Source organism: Hypanus sabinus, chromosome 13 (genome assembly GCF_030144855.1).
Source record: "Hypanus sabinus isolate sHypSab1 chromosome 13, sHypSab1.hap1, whole genome shotgun sequence".
Classification (NCBI taxonomy): domain Eukaryota; kingdom Metazoa; phylum Chordata; class Chondrichthyes; order Myliobatiformes; family Dasyatidae; genus Hypanus; species Hypanus sabinus.
This window is the reverse complement of record NC_082718.1, coordinates 7862325-7874481: the sequence shown is the minus strand read 5'-3', so window position 1 is coordinate 7874481 and position 12157 is coordinate 7862325. Positions and strand designations below refer to the sequence as shown.

Sequence of the window (12157 nt, the reverse complement as noted above, 5' to 3'; positions counted from 1 at the left end):
ATCATCAATCTCCTTTCTAATTATGTATTATTAAGTGGTAAATCATTTGAGCTTAAATTACAGAATTCTTCAGAGTGTTAATACTTAATTATGAAGATTATTTGAAAATAATATAGTGTTTAATGAAGTCGTAGTGCACTACAACATAGAAACAGGGTCTTTGACCCATCTATTTCATGTTGTATTATTCTGCCTAGTTGCATCAGCTTGCACCCGGATCATAGCCCTCCGTACACCCCCTATCCATGTACTTATCCAAACTTATTTTAAATGTTGAAAATGAACCCGCATCCACCATTTCCACTGGGAGCTCATTCCAGCCTCTCACCACCCTCTGAGTAAAGAAGTTGCCCCTCATGCTCCCCTTAAACATTTCACCTTTCATTCTCAACCCATGACTTCTAGTTCTAGTCTCAGCCAACCTCAGTGGAAAAAAACCTGATTGTATTTACCCTATCTATACCACTCATAATTTTGTATACCTCTATCATATTGTCCCCTCATTGTCCTGCACTCCACTCCAGAGAATAAAATCCTTACCTATACAACCTTTCTGTTACAATTCAGGTTGTCAAGTTCCAGAAACATTCTTGATAATTTTCTGCCAACTCTTTCAATCGTGATACCTTTCCTCTAGGTATGTAACCAGAACTGCACACAATACTGCAAATTAAACATAATTTCCAGCTAATACAACTTAAACATAACCTCACAATGTAACATTTTATTAATAAAATGTTTGTAAAATAACAGTAAGGGCAAAATAGAAACCTTTGTTTAATAAATGGAGGATGATTCAAACTTCCAGATGCACACAACTGTAATATTTTCACATCAGAAAACATTTTAATCGATGTAGTGGATTTTTCTCAAAGATTTTTGTGAAGCAGTCAAATAATGTATTTCAGAGATTGGTATCTTTATTACATTATCTAGCCTGACAAATGCATATTTGGGTAATCGATTCCAAAAGGATTTGTGAAAATTCCCAAATTAATGGAGAGCAGAGTTAAATTAACCTGATAACAGAAGTGTAAAAGAATGGCCTCTACATTTGACGAGCACGAGGGGTTATCAGTATGTGTTTGATGCAGCATGTTTTATGTGGATTGATGCACAAATTATCTCACTAGCAGCTTGATGTGGGACTAGTATTTTAGATTAATTTTATATCACCATGGGAGGAATAAAGGTTGCATGTTGTAACTAATGAGTACTTAAACAAGAGAACAATGCATAAAAATGTTTTTGATAGGGCCCTTGGGTTATAAGCAATGGGTATTATTAAGCTGATGTTTAAAACAATCTTGAAAATTTCTGAGAGCTCATGTGCAATGCAAATGTTATTTTTGTCACTTCAATGTGATCCATCAAACCAAAATCACATTATGACTTTATCAGCAATAGTAATTTGATGTTTTTAAGCAACAAATGGAATATTCAAAATTCCAGACAACTTTTTTGAGATGCATAGAACCAACATATTTTATAGGAGCAGAATTAGGTCTTTTGGCAAAGCAAGCCTGTTTTGCCATTCCATTGTGGCTGATTTGTTTATTAACCCTATAAATCCTATTCTCTTCCCTTCCCCCCATAACCGTTGATGCCCTCATGAACTTATTCTACTTCTGCCTTAAATATACTCATTGTCTTGGCCTTCACAGCCATCTATAGGAATGAATTTGACAGATTCACCACCCTTTTGCTTATTATGCCACTTGACAGAACATTTTAAATTAAAATCCCTCAGTTTGTGGTCATTTAAGATGAAAATGCGGAATGTTGGAAATGCAGAAGCATGAGAGATCCTGCAGGTGCTGGAGTAATAGAGCAACAATCACAAAATTCTGGAGGAATTCTGCAGGTCAGGCAGCAGCTATTGAAATTAATTTGACGGTTTGGGCCAAGACCCTTTGTTGGGATTGGAAAGGAAGGGGGGAAGAAGCCAGAATAAGAAGGTGCTGGAGGGAAGGAATACAGGCTCGAAGGTGGTCAGTGAAGCCAGGGTGGATGGGGGAGAGGTTGAGGTAAGCAGCTGAGAGATGGTAAGTGGAAAATGCAAAGGTTTAGAGAAGAAAGAATTTGATAGGAGAGTGCGCCATGGGAGAAAGGGAAGGAGGCGGATTAAGGGGAAGTGATAGGCAGGTGAAAACAATAAAGTACTGTAAACAAAGAAATAGCATTAAAAAGTTGGAAATACTTAGCATCTGAGGAGAGAGAAACAAAAATGCTACAAGTGATGGCCTCGCTCAGTATATAAAGAGAGGATTTTTAACAAGATTAAAGCAGAAAAATTGTGGGAAAACTAGAAAAAGAAAATACATCTGTAATGAGCTGAAAAGCAGGATAGACCAGAGAATTGTGCAGTGCAGAAGTGATAAAGGAATAGTAAAAGGAACATTTAATTATAAGGAACTTTTATATGAAAACATGGTGTTTACTAAAGTTAAATTGCTAGACTTATTTTTTACTCAAAAGTTTGTAAAATATCATGTATTGAAAAATGAGTAATAGTTCAAAATTCAAAGTAAGTTTATCAGCAAAGTACATACATGTCACCATATTCATCCGTAAGATTAATTTTTTTGTGGGCATTCATACTAAATGCAAAGAAACACAATAGAATCAGTGAAAATGCATACAACAAATATGGATAGACTTCGGATGTTGAAAAGACAACAAACTATGCAAATACAAAAAAGAAAATAATAATAAATAAATAAGCAATAAATATCGAGGACATGAGTTGTAGAGTCCTTAAAGATGAGTCCATAGGTTGTGCAATCAGTTCAGTGTTAGGGTGAGTGTAGTTACCCTCTTTGGTTCAAGAACCTGATGTAGGAGTTGTAGGAGGCCAAGGTCAAAAAATAAAAATGATAAGCTGCTGGAAACCCAAACTTATTCTTACAGACCCAACAGAGTTAATTCCACAAAATGGTTCTTGATCTGCAGTTACAGACAGACAGACAGACAGACAGACATACTTTATTGATCCCAAGGGAAATTGGGTTTTGTTACAGTTGCACCAACCAAGAATAGTGTAGAAACATACCAATATAAAACCATAAATAATTAAATAATAATAAGTAAATTATGCCAATTGGAAATAAGTCCAGGACCAGCCTATTGGCTCAGGGTGTCTGACACTCCAAGGGAGGAGTTGTAAAGTTTGATGGCTAATGCCTTAGGTATCATTAGAGTTTTTTAAACTCATTAGAATTTCTTGAACCAGCACAATACTTAGTGAATGTAGGCCTACAGTTCTATTGAAGATGATGTTTCAGGTTTTGGACCTTTGGATGATAAAGGAACTGTGATTTATTTCCAAGGTTATGGTGTGTAACTTGAAGAGAATTTGTGGTTGGTTCAAAGTACATTTATTATCAACATTATTTATACATTATATAAACTTGAGATACATCCCCTAAAGGCAACATCAAAACAAGAAACCCAAAAGAACCCATTAAAAAAGACCATCAAACACATAATTTCCAGAAAACAAATTGTGCAAACAAGAAAAGTAAGCAAACAACATTCAGAACTGCAGTTCATGAAAGTAAGTCCACAACCATGAAGTTCACGAAAGTAAGTCCACAGCTGATCCAGGGGCCTGTTAATTGCAAGCCACAGGCTTAGTTCAACACAAAGACAAGTAAACCTCATGAGTAATGAGCTGAACTGTAAGCTGAATCCCTTTCCTCTGACCCCAACACCCTGACCTTTTCAATCTGGCCCAGCATTGAATTATCCAAACGGGCTCATTCCTCACTCTTGTTTCACTACATTCTCGGGCTTGGGACCCGCCGCCTTAATTCAGCCCATACCCGTCCTTCTCAATTTGACTTGGCGCTTAAATTGGTCATGCATGGGCTTGTTCTAGGCCTGGACTCTGCCCTGCCTAGGATCTGCTACTTTGAATTGGCTCTGTCTGCTCCTGTAGCCAAACACTGATTAGTTCCCTGCTCTCGGGCCCTGACCCCACCACCTCCATTCACCCCTTACTTGCCATGCCACAGCTGTCCTGCACCTTTGAGACTTCAGTTCACACTCTAAAATGCCAGGTCATACAGGTGGTTCAAAAGCTCAAGTCCGAAAGAGAAGCTTCAGGCTATTGATTAAAATGTAATTAACACCATGTGCTCGCAAGTCAAGCAACATCTATGAATGGGTATGAACAATTGAAGTTTTAGGCCAAGATTTCTCATCAGGACCAGAAAGGAAGGGGAAGAAATCAGAATAAGGTGGGGGGAGAGGAGGAAGAAATACAAGGTGGCAGGTGATAGGTGAAACCGGGTGGGTGGGGGAAGGTTAAGTAAAGAGCTGAGAAGTTGATTGATGAAAGAGATAAAGGGGGAATGTGACAGAAGAGGATAGAAGACCATGGAAGAAGGGAAGGGGGAGGAACACCAGAGAGGGGCAGGTAAGGAGAGAAGGTGTGAGAGGGAACAAGAATGGGGAATGGTGAAGAAGGGGTGGGGGGCAATTACCAGAAGTTAGAGATATCAATGTTCATGGAGGCTACCCAGATGGAATACAAGATGTTACTCCTCCAACCTGAGATTGGACTCATCATGGGAGCGAAGAAGGCCGCACAGAACGGGTTTTCCCGGTGGCCGCCCATTTCATTTCTACTTCCCATTCACATTCTGACATATCAGTCCATGACCTCCTCTACTGCAATGGATCTGCTGAGTTCCTCCAGCACATTGTGTACATTGCTCTAGAATTCTAGCATCTGCAGCACCTCTTGTGTCTATTGATTGCAGTGATTGTTTTTGAGATTGTTTTTGTGTAAGTAATAAAGTAAATAGTTTAGGATGTTCCCATGTGCCTGCTTCTCTTGTCCTTTTTGCTTTTTGTGATCACATATATAGGAGGTGCATTTAAAATACTCCACGCAATAACTTCAGTGTATTGTGTCAGTAATGCACACCGTGTCTGCTGTAGCCAGTGTTGGAGGTTATGTAGCTTTCAAATGGTGGATGGGATACCAGTTAAGCTTGCTCCATCCTGGATGGCATTGAGTTTAAGTGTTGTTGCCAGAGAGTAGAGAATATTCTATCATAATCCTGTGTCTTGTTGTGAGGTTGAACGTGATCGACGATCTCATCTTCATTTTCTTTCATGATCCTCATAACCTTTGATTCTTCATTGTATTCAACCTCAAATATAGTTAATGCTGCAGTATCTGCAGCGTCTAGGGTGGAGAATCCCAAAGGAAGCCTTCCTCATATACCATAGGTAGTCAGCATTTAACTGGTGTCATTTAGATCCAAGCTCCATCACCAGGGGAAATATCCTCATAGGATCTGCCCTTTCAAATGTTCACAGAATTTTGTGTTTGAATCAAGGTGCCTCTCATTCTTCCAAATTCTGGAAAATAATGGCCAATTCTGCACAACCTCTCCTCTTAAGACAACCCCTTCAACATAGGCAATTGTGTGAACTTTGCCTACATGGTTTCTTGGGCAAGTACTTAATGTCCAAAGGGGAGCAAAACTCAGTGCTCAGTGAAAGGTATCGAGCATAATGGTTAGCTAAATGCTTTGCTACTGCCTGTGAAAAATTTGTTTGTTTGTTTATTTATTTATTTGTTGAGCTGCAGTGCGGAATAGGCCCTTACCCGCTCAGCAATGCCCTGATTTATTCCTAGACTAATCGTGGCACAATTTACAATGACAATTAACCTACCAACCAGTATGGCTTTGGGCTGTGGGAGGAAACCAGAGTGCCCAGAGGAAATCCACACAGTCGTGGAGAGAATTGAATCTGGGTCACCTAGACTGTAAAGTGTTGTGCTAACCACTATGCGAGGCACTGCGTGGGTTTCCTCTAGGTGCTCCGGTTTCCTTCCACATTCCAAAGATGTATCTGTTAGGGTTAATAAGTGGTGGGCGTGCTACATTGGTGTCATTGACACAAATGGTGCATTTCGCTGTATGTTTCGATGCAAATAAAGCTACTCTTTTAAAAATCTTTATCTTTAAGCCTAACCTTCATTTGCTGCCTTTGATTCTTTGCTACACTATTCACACTATTTAAGTAATAACTTAATCTTCTACTTCGATTTACTTCAAACATTAGTTTTGATTTGACCTTATTTATAAATTGCAAACTTTCTCTCAATTTGCTCTCAAACCCTTGACATTTTCTCTCTTCCTTCTTTCGTAACCATCCGTACTCTTGAAAGAAAGGAAACCATACTTTGTCCAAGCCTTCAGAGCATCATACAAAAATGCTTTGCAATCTGAATATTCACATTGAATAATCCACCACTCTATATAAATTTAATCAAGTTTCATAATGCAAGCATCTCGAAACAGAAGATTGTAGAGAAATAAAAGTGACATATGTATTATTCAGCAAGGTTTATCCATTTACAGATTTGAATCATCTTCACATGCCATCAGTATGAGTGCATACCTGCGTGAACAGAGACGTGAGCTGTATAGCAAGAGTGGAGAGCTACAAGGTAAAGTCAATGAAATAGACCTATTCTCTTTGATTCAAATTAAGTTGCAGACCAAAACCGGATGAACCAAACTTGTAAGCTTATATTTTCATTTTGTTCTCTTACACTTGTATTGATTATTATTATTATGATTATTATTATTATTATTATTATTGTTATTATTATGTGTTACAATATGAATGCATGGATTCATTGGAATAGCTGACAGGTCCATTTGCACCTATAAAGCGAACTGCAGAAGTGTGAAACGGAAGTCTTAAGGATATTACAATAGGTCAAAGAATTAAAAAAAAGGTTCAGTAACAAAAAGAGGAGCCAAAAACCAAAAAAAAGTCAAAAACAGACAGGAAACCAATTATTAAATGCTGTGAAGCAGAATTTGGGGAAAAGGGGCAAAAACAACTGGCTGTTGCTTGCAAGAGATCTTAGAGGCAAACGTAAGATCAAAAAGTATGATAATGATGTATATCTTGCTCCTTCAGAGTTGAAACTGAATAAACTGAATTCTGATATCAGCAGGAAATTTACTTGTTCACTTTTCCACATAGATTAGCCAGAATACTGTTTGCTAGAATGGAGACAAGGATTAAAATAAAATTAGGCCATCGCCGGGTAATGAACAGATTTAGGTTTTACAGATATCCTTTGGTCAATTTTGTCCATAGAGAAAAATCCCTGAATTTGGTAATCATTCTTCATCAGTAATGAATGTCATCAAAAACACACAAGATTAATAAAAACTAACAATTTTTAGAACTGGAGGTAGAGAACAAACTAATCTGGCCATTCATGGGAACAAATGAAGTTGAAGTTCGGTGAGACCTGATGTAGATTGGGAGGCGTCCGTCCGCCAGAAGATGAAGTGGCCACCCATTTTAATTCCACTTCCCATTCCCATTACAATGTCAGTCCATGGCCTCCTCCGCTGCCATGATGAGGCCACACTCAGGTTGGAGGAACAACATCTTATATTCTGTCTGGGTTGGAGGCTTCCAACCTGATGGCATGAACATTGATTTCTCAAATTTCTAATAATGCTCCCCACCTTCACCATTCCCCATCCCCTTTTCCCTCTCTCTTCTCGCCTGCCCATCGCCTCCCTTTGGTGCTCCTCCCCCCTTTTCTTTCTTCCATGGCCTTCTGTCCTCTCCTTCACCTTCTCCAGCCCTGTATTTATTTCATCAATCAACTTACCAGCTCTTTCCTTCATCCCTCATCCTCTCTATTTCACCTATCATCTTGTGTTTCTGTCTCTCCTCCCCTCACCTTTTAACTCCACTCCTCATTTTTGTTTCTCAAGTCCTGCTGAAGAATCTCGGCCTGAAATGTCGACTGTACGTTTTTCTATAGATGCTGCTTGGCCTCCTGAGTTCCTCCAGCATTTTGTGCGTGTTGTTTGGATCTCCAGTATCTGTAGATTTTCACTTGTTTGTGAATTTCAAGTTTGTTGTCACTCAGCTGTATACATGTATACTGCCAAACAAAACAATGTTCCTCTGGACCAAGGTGCACAACAACACAGTACATACAACTCGCACATAACACATAAGTAGTGTTAAAACAAATAAATTAGCTAATAATTAAATATATTCAAGAAGATTGACATTTAGCATAAGCGCACTTACGACACAAGTGGAACAGTAAATGTTATATAATTCTATGGTGCTTCATAAGTGATGAGAACTAGGAGGTGGCAGGGAATTCAGTTGTCTCAGAACCTGAGATAAAAGCAGTTTCCCATCTTAACAGTCTGTGTATGTATGTTAGAATTGCGAATTTATGTTATATGAGCTTCTTCATTTGTATAGGTGTCCATAAGTTAGGCTTTCTTATCACAGACCTAAATTCTATTTGAGATATCTTTTCATTTAGTGTGATTCCTCGTTTTAATAATGAGTACACCTATTGATAGCATATTGTCAACCAATGAGATTGGGATTTCAGAGTAAATATCACTATGCTAAATGTGAAATACAAAATCTATTTAAAGAATAGAGGAAATGTATCAGGTTTAATACCACCAGCAAATGTTCTGAAATTAACTTGGTGGCAGCAGTACAATCCCATGCATGACAAAATAGGGAAAAAAAATCAATTGCAGTGAGTATATATACGTATATTAAATGGTTAAAATAGTGCAAAAACAGAAATAATATATAAAACTCCAGGAACTACAAAAGTTTCTTCCTATTAAAGCAGGGTGATTCTTCAGTGGGAAAATGCCTTTATTGGTGTGGAGGAAAAATTAAGCTCGACAACTGGTGGTTGGCAGAATTGTGGGGAGAGCATGATTAAGAAAAGCAGAATTTGTCCATCTTCTTTGCATTAGCTAACAATAGATCATGTCATCAACGAGGAAACGATTGTTTAGATGCTAATTGCCTGAAAGGCAACGTGATTAATGGATGGTTAGGTACTCTGATCAATGAGGAACCATTTGTATAGGTGCTAGTGTTGTGTAAATTACAGAAACTGTGTCTGGAGACCGGTTGACCTAGTATGATTAGATTTACTATATAAATTGAAATTGTCATCTTGCGTTGGTGGAGACATGCGGAACATCTCCCCGTGAATTCAAGAAGTAAAGGCAGTAACTGCCTTCAGGATCTTTGCCTACTTTGTGTTTGATCAGTACTAAATTCTCTAACAAATGGGTATCTATCACACATAAATTATGTAAATAAAATCACTTCTAGTGAATTAGAACAGCCTTGGACCATGACTCTCATCATGCGAAGAGAGACATTAGAACAAACTTTTTTTATTGAGTTTTCAAATAATTACAGAAATAATTTTCAAGTGGAATACAGCCATAAATTTCCTTCTTCCAACGATCTATACTTAAGTATGTATCCGATTTCCAAGTAACTGCAATTAGAACATTGAGCTGCAACTGGAAAGCTGGAAGGAAAAAGCAGAGGCAGACAGAGAATGAGAATGATAGATGGATTAACATCACGGTTAGAAACAGAGGAGGCAACAACTACAATTCGTAGAGTCAGGGCCCGTGATGGATGGAGAGGCATGATCGCCCACGCCGAACAGCCAGGCACCAGAACTAACTTGGACCAAGTTGCTAGCCTCCTAATTTGCTCTAATGTTTAAACATGGAGGTGAGACTTAACCTTCAGAATATACTTCTAAAATATTTTTAGGAGCTTATCTATAACTGATCACGAAATAATAGTGATTCCCTTAACTGTCCTGTTATTTTGTACCTATTGATTTTTAATCCTCCACCTGGTAAAGCATAGGCTTCTCTTGAGCCTAGTGAGCTTTTAAATATGCATGCAGTGCTTATGAAAAGTAAGCACTTTGAAGTTTCCGTGTTTTCATGTTTTATTGTTTTACAACATTGAATCACAACATTGGATTTAATTTTGCTTTTTTGATGCTGATCAACAGAAAAAGCACTTTTGTGCCAAAGTGAAAACAGATCATTACAAAATTAAATTAATTACAAATATAAAACACAAAATAATTGATTGCACAAGTATTCACCCCTTTAATATGACATGCCAATTCATCACTTGTGCAGCCATTTGGTTCTAGAAGTCACATAATTAGTTAAATGCAGATCACCGTGTGCAGTCAAGGTGTTTCAATTGATTGTAGTAAAAGTACACTTGTATCTGGAAGGGCCAACAGCTGGTGAGTCAGTATCCTGGCAAAAACTACACCATGAAGTCAAAAGAACACTCCAAGCAACTCCACGAAAAGGTTATTGAAAAGCACAGGTCAGAAGATGGATATGAGAAAATTTCTAAATCACTGAATATCCCTTGGCATACATAAGTCAATCATTGAGAAATGGAATGAATATGGCACAGCTGTAATTATGTCTAGAGCAGGCTGTCCTCAAAAACTGAGTGATCGTGCAAGAGGGGGACTAGTGAGGGAGGACACCAAGAGATCTATGACAACTCTAGAGGAATTACAAGCTTCAGTGGCTGAGATGGAGGTGACTGTGCATAACAACTGTTGCTTGGTATTTCATCAGTTGTAGCTTTATGGGAGAATGGCAAAGAGAAAGCCACTGTTGAAATAAACTCTGATGGTACCTCGGCTAGAGTTTACCAGAAGGCTTGTGGGAGACTGAAGTCAGCTGGAAGAAGGTTTATGGTCTGATTAAACTAAAATTGAGCTCTTTGTCCATCAGGTTGAACACTATGTTTGGTGTAAGCCAAACACCAGACATCATCAAAAATCATACCATCCCTACCATGAAGTATGATGCTGGCTGCATCATGCTCTGGGGATGCTTCCCTGCAGCAGGCCCTGGAAGGCTTGTGAAGGTGGAGTGTAAAAAGAATGCAGCAAAATACAGGGAAATCCTGGAAGAAAAACAGATGCAGTCTACAAGAGAACTGTGATTTGGGGGAAGTGGTGTTTTCTAGCAAGACAATGACTCCAAGCATGGTGTTACGTATTCGTGACACATGACAGTGGTACCCTTGTCACGTGACTGGGGTTGAAGCTATACTGAACTTGAGGTAATGGTCTTGTGATGGTGGAGTGATGTCATTTTCCCGCCAGTAGAGATCATGTGACAGGTTTTTTTTAACGGGTTATAAAAGGAAGACCCCCATCCTGTGAGGAGGGGCAGTTCGTGGCTGGATTTGCCAAGCTGACTTCATGACGCTGTGTGATTTAATGTGATGACGCAGTTTAGCTGAAAGATGAAGTTTTATCTAATGCCTAAAGTTTAAAAGGTCATTGCCAGCAGTTTCTTTACAATACTGCTAGTTGAGAATCAGTGGAGAGTGAAGATCGGAGTTCGGGAGTTAAAGATCGAGGAGAATCGATTTACGACGGTGAAACGGGTTCGACCTTGTTTAATCCTTATTCGGAAGGAATTCGTTGACTGTTCTCGTGTTAATCTCTGCGGGATAGCAGAAGATTGAGGACAGTGTGATAAAGGAAAGGTCAGTGCCTTTAAGCCGTTTTGTTTCGTTTCGTTTCGTAAATTCTTCGTGGGAAGTTTGACGTCGGGGATCGAAGCAAAACGACGTGAAAGAGAATTTAAATCATCTTAAAAAGTCTCTCCTTTAAATGGACTGAGCATTTTTACCTTTTGGCAATACTACTTTAAAGAACTGTTTTTGCAACATCGCTTTAAGAACTGTTTGAGCTGCATCGCTTTAAGAACTGTTTAAGCTGCCGCACAGCAGCTGATTTCCGGTTACGTTAGTGTTTGTTTTCTTTTGGGGGGTTTGTTTTCAGTGTTTAATAAACGTGTTATTTGTTATATAAACCCTTGCCTAACTCATATATTTATTGTTGCCTAAATACGTAACAATGGCTTAAAAATAACAAAGGTAATATCCTGGAATGGTCAGATCAGTGTCCAGACCTCCATTCAATTGGAAATTCGTTGCTGGACATGAAAAGGGCTGTCCACTCACAATCTCCATGCAATCTGACAGAGCTTGAGCAGTTCTGTAAAGAAGAATGGGGAAAAATTACAGTCTCCAGATGTGCAAAGATGATAGACACCTCTGTGCACAGACTCAAAGCTGTAATTGCTGCCAAATATGCATCTACAAAATACTGATTTGAAGAGGGTGAATACTTATGCTGTCAATTATTTTGTGTTTTATATTTGTGATTAATTTAGATCACTTTTTATAGAGACCTGTTTTCACTTTGACATGGAGGAGTCTTTTGCTGTTGATCAATGGCAAA

The 12157-nt window shown here is 38.6% G+C and overlaps 1 protein-coding gene across 3 annotated transcripts in view; it reads left to right on the top strand.

Annotated features, from left to right (window-relative positions):
* The window catches only part of exoc4 (exocyst complex component 4), a 502794-nt gene that overhangs the window by 92776 nt on the left and 397861 nt on the right, over positions 1-12157 (top strand). For all 3 annotated transcript variants that reach the window (XM_059987073.1, XM_059987074.1, XM_059987075.1), the window contains exon 8: positions 6384-6472. In XM_059987073.1, the coding sequence (XP_059843056.1) occupies positions 6384-6472 (89 nt within the window). The remainder of the gene's footprint in view (positions 1-6383; positions 6473-12157) is intronic.